We start from the raw sequence: 10,801 nt of genomic DNA, 5'->3' as shown, positions 1-10,801 counted from the left end.
GAAAGCCCTGGATGTCTACTTTCCAATGCAATTGGGAGCGCGCCAATTGGACTTCTGTAGCTCCAGAAAATCCATTCCGAGTGCAAAGAGGTCAGAATCCAACAGCATCAGCAGTCCTTTTTCAGCCTGAATCAGATTTTTGCTCAGCTCCCTCAATTTCAGCCAGAAAATACCTGAAATTACATAAAAATACACAAACTCATAGTAAAGTCCAGAAATATGAATTTTTCCTAGAAACTAATGAATATATATATATTGTTAAGAACTTTGAGATAATTATCAAGAATTAAGATGAGTATTCATTCTTAAATGGGCAATTCACCTAAATAAATTGTTTCACCTTTAAAATTACGAAAATGCATTGTTTCCAAAATGAAGACACAAATGCATTGTTTCACCTATCTATGAAAACCGCTACTGACAGTAGCGGTTTACACAAACACAGAATCCGCTGCGGCCAGCTGCATATTACGTTGAAATGTGGCAGCATGGAAACCGCTGTTGCCTGCCGCGGTTTATGCATGATTATGGTTGGTCATAAACCGCTACTGCCAGTAGCGGTTTATGTGCATTGGGCCTCGTGAGTAAACCGCTAGAGGCTATAGCGATTTACGTTCAGTATGTGTGAAAGGGAATGCCTATATAAACCATGGAGGGGCCAAATGTGGAAGAAGAGTGTTATTCACAAATGGAGGGGGAGGAAAGTTTTGTGGCTCTGGTCCACTGCTCTGGAAAATTTCAAAAGAGCAAAAGGCATGGTGTGAAATTCACGGATAGAGAACCGCTTAGTATTTTTATCCAATCTTCGAGTACGTTAGCAGAGATTAAGCTTAGCATATTATGGAAGCTCGATGCGTGTGGGACGAAGTGGGTAAAAAAATTATTTTACAAGATTCCCATTGCCGTTGTGTCAACTGGTGTGAGATATGAGACCTTTACAATAGGGTCGGATGAAGACATGCAGGTCTTGTTTCGCTGCAGGCGTAGTTTTCCGGAGATGAGGATACCTGAGCTGCTTGCGAAGTCGAAAGATGGTGTCGACAGCTCTTGGGCATCGGCACCGAATCCTCAGTCGACGACGATCGGTGGTGCTTCGACATCGATGCCTGTGGTAGCAGCGGCAGTTCTGGTTCCTGAGCCCGAATGTGCTGGGGCTGTTCATGCTAGTGTGCCTCCTGTTGTGCCTGATTTTGAATTTGAGGATGGACCGGATCAAGTTGAGAATGCGATGCATGACGATGATTCAGATGAGGAGCCGGTCGATATTGGTGGGGCCAGTGATGATGATATTCCAAGAGGTTTCAGTTCTGGAACACAACAGTACCCTCCGCACCTGTCGTACTTGAACTTGGAAGCCATTGGCCAACACCAGAATGTAGAGGCAACCTTCGTGGGGCAGGGTATGCATGATGTGAATCCTTTGACGGAATTCCATATTGGCCAATCGTTCCAGAGTAAGGAGGAAGCTGTGCTGAGTGTAAAAGATTACAGCATTCGGCGCGGAGTTGAGTACAGAGTTATGCAGTCTGACAATCTGAAATACCAAGGGATATGTAAGGAGTTTGGTAACGGGTGCACGTGGTTGATTCGTATAGTCATGCGAAAAAGGAAGAGCACATGGGAAGTCATGAGGTACAACGGACCACACACGTGTATGGCCACATCGATATCAAGCGACCACAAGCAGCTTGATTATCATGTCATATATGCGAAGATCTTTCCATTGGATAGAGCTAATGCGTTGGTGTCGATTAAGGTGCTGCAAGAGGCAACGGAGGCGACATATGGTTTCAGGCCTAATTATAGGAAGGTGTGGATGGCGAAGTAGAAGGCAGTAGCACAGATCTATGGCGACTGGGAGGAGTCATATGGTGATCTGCCCCGCTGGATCCTTGGGGTCACATCCACCATGGACGGTTGCGTTGCTCTACTGAAGACCTCCCCGGTTAGAGTGGGTGATCAGGTTGATGAAGATAGAGTCTACTTTCATCGCATGTTCCGGACATTCCCTCCATGTAATGAGGCATTTCGACACTATAAGCCGCTTGTCAGTATTGACAGAACACACCTGTATGGCAAGTATGGAGGGATGTTGTTGTTGGCGATTGCTCAAGATGGAAACTCGAATATATTGCCTGTTGCATTTGCACTCGTGGAGGGGGAAAATGCAGAGTCTTGGTCATACTTTCTATCCAACCTTAGAAGTCATGTTACTCCACAGCAAGGTATTTTGGTGATTTCTGATAGACACAACGGCATCAAGGCTGCACTAGAGGCACCAGATAGTGGTTGGCGACCTCCCCATGCTTATCGAGCATTCTGTATTCGGCATGTTGCTGCAAATTTCACCCTTACTTTCAAGGGGCAGGATGCAAGGAGGTGGCTGGTAAATGCCGCTTATGCAAAGACGAAAGCAGAATTTGACTATTGGTTTGATATAATGAGGACAGAGACAAACAGGATGGAGTATGAGAGGTGGACACAGCACAAGGATGGGGGAGACGATATGGTCACATGACGACCAACATTTTCGAGTGCGTGAAATCTGTTTTGAAGGGCACAAGAAATCTACCGGTCACGTCCTTGGTGAAGTCAACCTATCTTCGGCTGGCTGAGTTGTTTGTTATCCGAGGTCAGACGGCAGAGGCACAGTTAGGGTCCAAGCATCGGTATTCCCAGACACTTGTTAAGGCCATTGAGCAGAACTTGAGGGATTCGAGGTGCTTCACCGTGACCGTGTTCGACAGGCATCAACTTGACTATACAGTGGCAGAGATTACCCCCACAGGCAAATTCTCATTGGGTAGCTACCGGGTTTCTCTAAGGGATCGCGCCTGCGATTGTGGATACTTCTAGGCGCTGCACCACCCCTGTTGCCATGCCATCGCATGCTGTGTGCAGTCACGACTAGATTGGGCCACTTACGTCGATGAAATCTATAGCATGCCTGAGGTATTAACGTACTCGGAACTAAATCAATTTGACGAAATGAATGAAAAGTCGACTTCCTTTATAGTCAACCGATCCAACGCAAGACGATAATGTATGACCCTCTGTTCCTTGTCATCATTCGGAGGTAAGTAAGCAGACCACCTAAACGGAAAACATATGAGACACAAACTTATAATACCATGCCAGATGACATTTTCAAACTTTCAAAAACATAACCAATACCTGGATGCCAGCGGAAAGGAGAAAACCTCAAACCCAGTCGGCCTAAGCGACGAAAATCGCTAGAATATCCAACTCTGTAGCAAATAGAGAGGACCCGCAAGGTTGGTCACGTTTCTGTTCGTAACCCGACACATGCATTGGTACAAACACGCCAAAGCGGCCGACCCCCAGCTATACCTCCCCATGTCATCAAGGTTCGCCACAAATGGCAACCACCGTATATGTACCTGGTTCGCACTCTTGTCCCCAAATAACCGAGTGGATAACAGCATCATGATGTAGGCATGTGCGTAAATGCGGACAGTGTCCTCGGTCGCATCTGCTGGTAACACCCTAAACCTCTCGTGGAACCATGTAAAGTGGACCGTCATCTGCTTGACCTTATTCGGTGGTGGCAGCTCACTGAATAGATCCTGAAACCACTCCCAAGTTGGTCGACCACCCTCCATGAATTTCTCAAACTCCCCAAGGCAACCAGTCACGGCCCACCCATACACAGGCAACCCTAGCTGAAACGCCACATCTTGCAATGTCACTGTGCATTCTCTGAAAGGCATGTAAAATGTGTGCGTCTCAGGATGCCACATCTCAATGAACGCACTGACCAAGGGCTCATCCAACCAGAAGCAGTGGCTGTTTAGCCTGGCCAAATGTTACAATCCAGCCCTCTCTAAATACGGGATGATTCTTTCATACATGGGCATATTTTGTTGCCGTCTCACACTGTATATGCACCTAGTTGGCTGCACACAACATGAAAGATATACAGAAAACAATTAAATTCTACTATTCACAACAAATCTCCCTATCTGATAATAACAAATATCTTAAAAACATAATACAATAGTAAATATGACATAACACTATAGAATAAATAACAACCACAATATAAAAATAGAATAATAGCAAATAGAACATTTCATATCATAAAAATATAATAACCTAAAATAAAATAAATAACAAGCACAACTATAAAACTTTGTCAAGTTAAAACAAAAAAATGTTCCACAAAATAATTGTAAAAAATAAAAAACGGACAAATCGTAAAAAAAGCACCCATATGAGCCTAAACAATACGAATTCCATAAAATAAACCAACAACACATAGAATAATATTCATTGAAGGGAACTAAATTCATTTAATTAATCATATTTGGAAATTAACGAAAAAATTAAAACGCTAGCCAAACCGACTAAACTAACATCCTAACATGAAAAGCCTAATTTCAAACTATAGGGATTAATCTATAAATTCTAGTTTCTCTACCTTACATACCATTTTTCTAATTAACAAATGTTAACGCTAAAAAAAAATTTAACTTACCCCGTCACCAACGGCACCGGCAATATGCGCAACACCGTTCAGTCGATACAAGCTCCTTTCGTCTCCCATGATATCCCACCGGAGGTCGGCACTCAGATACCTCGGACCCGCTCTCAAGTTGCTCTGACCTCTCTCTAGAATTTCCTCTCTCTAACCAACCTCAAAAACACTCCAAATGAGTAATCCGCGGCTGCCTTCCACGGTTTATATAGGCAGCCACTATCCACGTAAAATGCTATAGCCTCTAGCGGTTTACTCACAAGCCCAATGCACATAAATCGTTACTGGCAGTAGCGGTTTATGACCAATCATAATCATGCATAAACTGCGGCAAGCAACAGCGATTTCCTTGCTGCCACATTTCAACGTAATTCGCAGCTGGCAGCAGCGGATTCTGTGTTTGTATAAACTGCTACTGCCAGTAACAGTTTCCATAAATAGATGAAACAATACATTTGTGTTTTCGTTTTAGAAACAATACATTTGCGTAATTTTGAGGGTGAAACATTTTATTTAGGTAAATTGCCCTTCTTAAATTAACAATATTTTAAGTGCAATTTTGTCCAAGCAAAGGGGGATAAGAAAGTAAATATATGTGTATTGAAGAAACACATACGATCTATTATTTATTATTGTTGATTGTTGTCCTACTTATGGCCCAAGCTAAGTGAATTAGAAGACGATAAAAGAGTAACTAATATGTTAGTGTTAGAATACTACAAGAAGAAAAGTATGTATTTTTTGTTGTCACTATATATAAATAAATTTTTTGGTCAAAGTTAATAATTATTTTAGTAGAGAAATTGATATGATTATTAGTCGTGGAAAAAAAATTATCAACATTTGACTTATTAAAAATATAAAAAGCAGTTAAATGTAAAACATAATAAAATAAAAAAAATTTACAAATTAAAGCTAACTCCTCTACCTCATCAATAGATGCCTAGTTAACAGATTTAGGTTTGAAATTTGTCTGGAGAACTTGGAAAAAGAGAAACTAATTGCTTCACTTAACAAATTAAATAATTACAACAATCCAATACTAATTTGTGATCAGTCAAAAAGGCCAACATAATTGATACTGAAACGATATAAAACTGACGCAGAATCACAACTTCAAGGTGGTTATAATCTGCTACTAAAATAAGTGGTATTTTCAATTTATTGAATTGCGATAGTTGTAAACTGTCACAAAATATATCCATCGCACATCTGATATAGTGGTGGTTATATCATTAGTCCCTGCAAATTGTCCTAAAACAGTTTTACCACACCTCATGTAGTAGCGATTATCCAAGAGCATCACTAATTAATCATTTAGTTGCAGTTTTAACCCGTTGCAAAATCATAAAATAATTATCACTCTGTGAAAAGTATTTTAGTTCAAATAATTAATATAGTTTTAACATACACAAAATTTGGTGTTGAAATAAAGATTTATAATTAATGAGAGTTTAAAATGCATATCAAGATCTTTTGAGTTACTGTTTTGTCGATTTTTCGCAAATCGATGGTGGTTCATATCTAGTGGTCTGGGAGTGAAACCTACTCTTCTTTGTGAGTACCAGTTTTATTTGCATAAAAAATCCATGTCTTTGACAATGACGAAGAAGAAAGAATTAAGTTTTGCAGAAATTCGAAATGAACAATTAAATTTAAATGACTTGAATAAAAAAGAGAAATGAAATTGCAGAAAGGAAAAGTGTTTGGAAAAATAAAGGGCAAATTAAAAGGTAAAGACTGGAAGGATAAAAGTTGCTGAATTTAAAGGAATCAAAATGACATTGCAAAGAAGATAAATTGAATGAAAAGGAAACTTGCAAGGAATTTAAATGAAAAGTAAAGATATGAAAGGAACTCTTCAAAGAAAAAGACTCTAGACTGACTTAGAAAATCGTTAGGGATGTGAGTGAGTGTGAGTGTTTTCTCTGAAAAGATTCCAACCTTTGTTCCTTTGAGCTTTCACCCATTTATAGAAGTCCTCGACCAATCAAATTTAAATATAACTTCCATGTGCGTTGATCCTTGAATAACCGTTCCCGCTCTTTGAGTCTGTAACTTCTGCCAACTATCTTCACTTAGTAACTTCCTTTGATTGCTTCACTCTCTCTCGATGAGTCCTAATCGATTAGAATTCTTTTCTTCATCGATTGATCATCTTCAAGGAATCCAATACAGTTATTATCCACCTCAAAGTTCACAACTTGTTTATCTTTTTTGACTAACAAATTGCACTACTAACCTCTTCTTCAACGTAGTTGACTTCCGTCGAGTCTGCCTCTTCGATTTTCCCACTTAAGTCAATCGACTAATAGAGAGTACATAATGGAGTACCTAATTGGCTCCAATCTAAAGTTAATTGTAACATGTATTTGGAGGTTGATCGAAATATTATTTTGGTACTTGGCAATGATCGAAGTCTAAACTTGTCGAACATTGGCTTGTCAAAGCATTCGATAACATCTTGACCGAAAATATTATTTTTCGATACAACAAATGCCCCCTAAGTATCTATTTTTTCGACTAAAAAGAAGAAAGTATAAATACTTACTATTATTCAATATTTTCGATGGCGGTAACCGTTATTTCTTCATCTTCTTCCTCAAAATTTTCTCGACATAGTTAATCCATTTTTAGGAATGGAGTTTCAACTACTTTACCTCGATCGGTCGAAGTAGAAGGAACATGATGCAACTGTCGACCACTTTGGTTATCACCAAACTCTTGCCAATTCTTGATCCATCCAACCTCAATAGTCAGGATCGACAAAACTAAGATGAATAATTGGAGCCTCTGGACATCTTGCCTCTTTGTCTAGCTTGCTCTTGTTTGTCGAAATTGGTTTTTGATGGCTTGATCAATTTGGAACTGACCCCAAATAATTATTTGATCAATTTCATATATTGTACAAATTTTCACAAATATTTTTTCGTAGTGCATGACAAAATATTAGTGAAGCATCATGCCATTCTTGAAGAGCGAAGGATAATAAAAAAATTTTCAATTTATCAAAGAAAATTATCTTCGATATAAGAAATGCCCCAAAGTATTTGTTTTCGACATCTTGAGGCAAAGTGGCTGTTTGTCGAACTATTGGATCTTTGACATTTTGTTGAATATTTTTAGCCATATTCATTTCCGATACCTCATCGAATTTTTTTATGACAACATATTACCCAAATAATGGTAATTTTTCTTTTCTTTATCGGATCATTGTGGTCAGAGAGTTGTCATATTTGATGATTCGAAAAATATCATAATAATTTTTTTTTTCAAATTTTCAACTTCACAATTTCCAAAGTGAATAGAGAAGCTTTTTCTCATCTGAAGTTTGATCAACTTTATAGAGTTTCAAAGTTGAATAAATTTTTTTTCTCTTTTCCACAGTTATATCTAACAACTGCCAATAACTGCTTCTCAAGAACTTCTTTTCACAGACATACTTGTACATACCTTAACAGAGTACGCAACTCTTTCCAAAGTATTCCAATATGCACCTGTAACTTGATAAAGTTCGAATTTGTCGAATATTGGCTTGTCAAAGAATTCAACAATATCTTGTCGAATATATTATTTTTTATGATGTTTTTTTTTTTTTTGCTAGATGGACAAAAGCAAAAATACTTATCATCATTGAATATCATTTTCGACAAACTCATATTCAACCATTTCTCTTTTTTTCTTCTTTTCTTCTTTTATTTTTTCAACTGGTCAAACTCTCTCAGCCAAATAGGCTAAATCAGGAATATGCATATTGAGTAATTTTCGACGCATATACAAGCCAAGACCTTTGATGGCTATTTTGACGATCTCGCTTTCAGGGACCGACACATAACATCGATTGCGAGCATTTTTAAATCGAATTATATAGTCATCTATCGATTCTCCATCATCTCGTTCTATTACAAGCAAATCTGTCAACGAGACAGTCAATTCTACTCTATAAAATTGAGCATGAAAAGCATTTTTCAATTGTGCCCACGTTAAAATTGGGTCTCAGATTTGAAAACCAAGTAAAAGCATTTTTTGTTAATAAAGCAGGAAAAAACTTCATTCTCAAGTTTTCATAATCTGCCAAATTTCCTAATTCGACCATATAGCGAGCTATATGCTCGACAGTTGACTCTCCAGCCTCTCCTGCAAATTTTGTAATTATTTTGGGATTTTTTACACCCATTGGCACTTCTGTCATTTGCACTACAGAAGGAAAAGCAGAAACAAAATATGGTCGATGATGCATGAGACCCACGTTGATACCCATTCCATTGAGGACATCCTCGACAATCATTGTCATATGGTAATGATATCCACGCTGTGTGTGAAGTCTATTTAAAACTTCATCAGTATTTTGATCTCGTCGAACAAGATAAAGGATATTTTCTTCCCTTTCAGGATTGTTAAATACATTCTCCTCATTATATCCTACGTTCTCCTGCTCTACTATCAAATCTTGGGAATAGGCTGTCCCTTATCATAATCGACAATTCGAGCAATTCTCTCGACTTGTTTAACCAGTCGATCATATTTTGACTCATTATCAGCCAGGATAGGATTCAGAATAGTAGTCATCTGGTGAGTCAACAGGTTGACTAAATCATGATGGCTTTCGTCAATATATTATTGAAACTCACCCATCGATCCTGAATTATTTGACGAGGATCCCACTTGGTAATCTCGATTAACGTCGGGATATGATAAAGAAGGTTGGTTAGAAATCGGCACATTTCCAAATCTGACTGGAATGTGTAATTGCCCATAGGAGGCGTAAAGCCAGGAGGAAGGTCAAATGGAAGCCAACCTACGATTACTTGCGGTTGATTATGCACTGGGGTGATCTTAGGGGGTGAATTTCGCCCACTATCACCAACACTTGCATCAATAACTACAATATTCTCCCCAGAATTATACTCTGCATGTGGAATCAAATCTGCAAAAATTTGTGTAGCAGTTATTGGGACATTATTACTTGTTTCTGCATTGTCATTTGAAACTTCGTCAGACATGGTAACAATTCTATCACTTCTTAATTGCATGCACCAAATATCAACACTGCATGCACAATGCAACAGTTGAAAGCAACAAATTTTGACACAATTAAATTTTAAAACTGTCCCACTGGGCGTGTCAATTTTTTTGGTCAATTTTTAGCAAATCGATGGTGGTTCGATATCTAATGGTCTGGGAGCGAAACCTACTCCTCTTTGTGAGTACCAGTTTTATTTTGCATCAAAATTCATGCCTTTGATAGTGACGAAGTAGAAGGAACCAAGTTTTGCAGAAATTCAAAGTGAACAATAAAATTTAAATGTCTTGAATAAAAGAAAAATCAAATTAAATAAAGAAAAAGAGTTTGGAAAAATAAAGGACAAATTGAAAGGTAAAGACCGAAAAGGATAAAAGTTGCTGAATTTAAAGGAATCGAAATGACATTGCAAAGAAGATAAATTGCATGAAAAGAAAAGTTGCAGGGAATTTAAATGAAAGTAAAGACATGGAAGGAACTCTTCAAAGAAAAAGACTCTCAGAAAGTCGCTGGGGATGTGAGTGAGTGTGAGTGTTTTCTCTTAAAAGATTTCAACCTTTGTTTCTTCGAGTTTCACCCATTTATAGAAGTCCTCGTCCAATCAAATTCAAATATAACTTCCACCTGCGTTGATTCTTGAATAACCGTTCCCGCTCTTTGAGTCTGTAACTTCCGCCAACTATCTTCACTTAGTAACTTCCTTTGATTGCTTCACTCTCTCTCTATGAGTCCTAATCGATCAGAATTCTCTTCTTCATCGATTGTCCATCTTCAAGGAATCCAATACAGTTATTCTCCACCTCGAAATTCACAACTTGTTTATTTTTTTCGACTAACAAATTGCGCTGCTAACCTCTTCTTCGACGTAGTTGGCTTCTGTCGAGTCTGCCTCTTCGATTTCCCCACTTAAGTCAATCGACTAATAGAGAGTACATAATGGAGTACCTAATTGATTCCAATCTAAAGTTAATTGTAACATGTATTTGGAGGATGATCGAAATATTATTTTAGCACTTGACAATGATCGAAGTCTAAACTTATCGAATATTGGCTTGTCAAAGCATTCGATAACATCTTGATCAAAAATATTATCTTTCGATACAACAGTTACACAAATATAACCAATCTATAAATTAGTCATTATATATTTGTTATTTCACATACTTTTATATATATTTTATATACTAATATATATTTTATAAAAATTGCCTATTGATATATTGTGTTAATTATAAAAAATTTTTTAAATAATAAATAATTTTAATAATTAATTTTAATTA

At 37.9% G+C, this 10,801-nt stretch overlaps 1 protein-coding gene across 1 annotated transcript; it reads left to right on the top strand.

Moving 5' to 3' along the window:
- LOC110271588 lies at positions 650-1,828 on the top strand. Its single transcript, XM_021122578.1, has one exon. It carries the CDS (start codon positions 650-652, stop codon positions 1,826-1,828), a length of 1,179 nt encoding a protein of 392 aa, XP_020978237.1.

This window comes from Arachis ipaensis, chromosome B04, assembly GCF_000816755.2.
Source record: "Arachis ipaensis cultivar K30076 chromosome B04, Araip1.1, whole genome shotgun sequence".
NCBI lineage: Eukaryota > Viridiplantae > Streptophyta > Magnoliopsida > Fabales > Fabaceae > Arachis > Arachis ipaensis.
The sequence above is the reverse complement of the archived record's forward strand: the minus strand, read 5'-3'. Positions and strand labels throughout refer to the sequence as shown.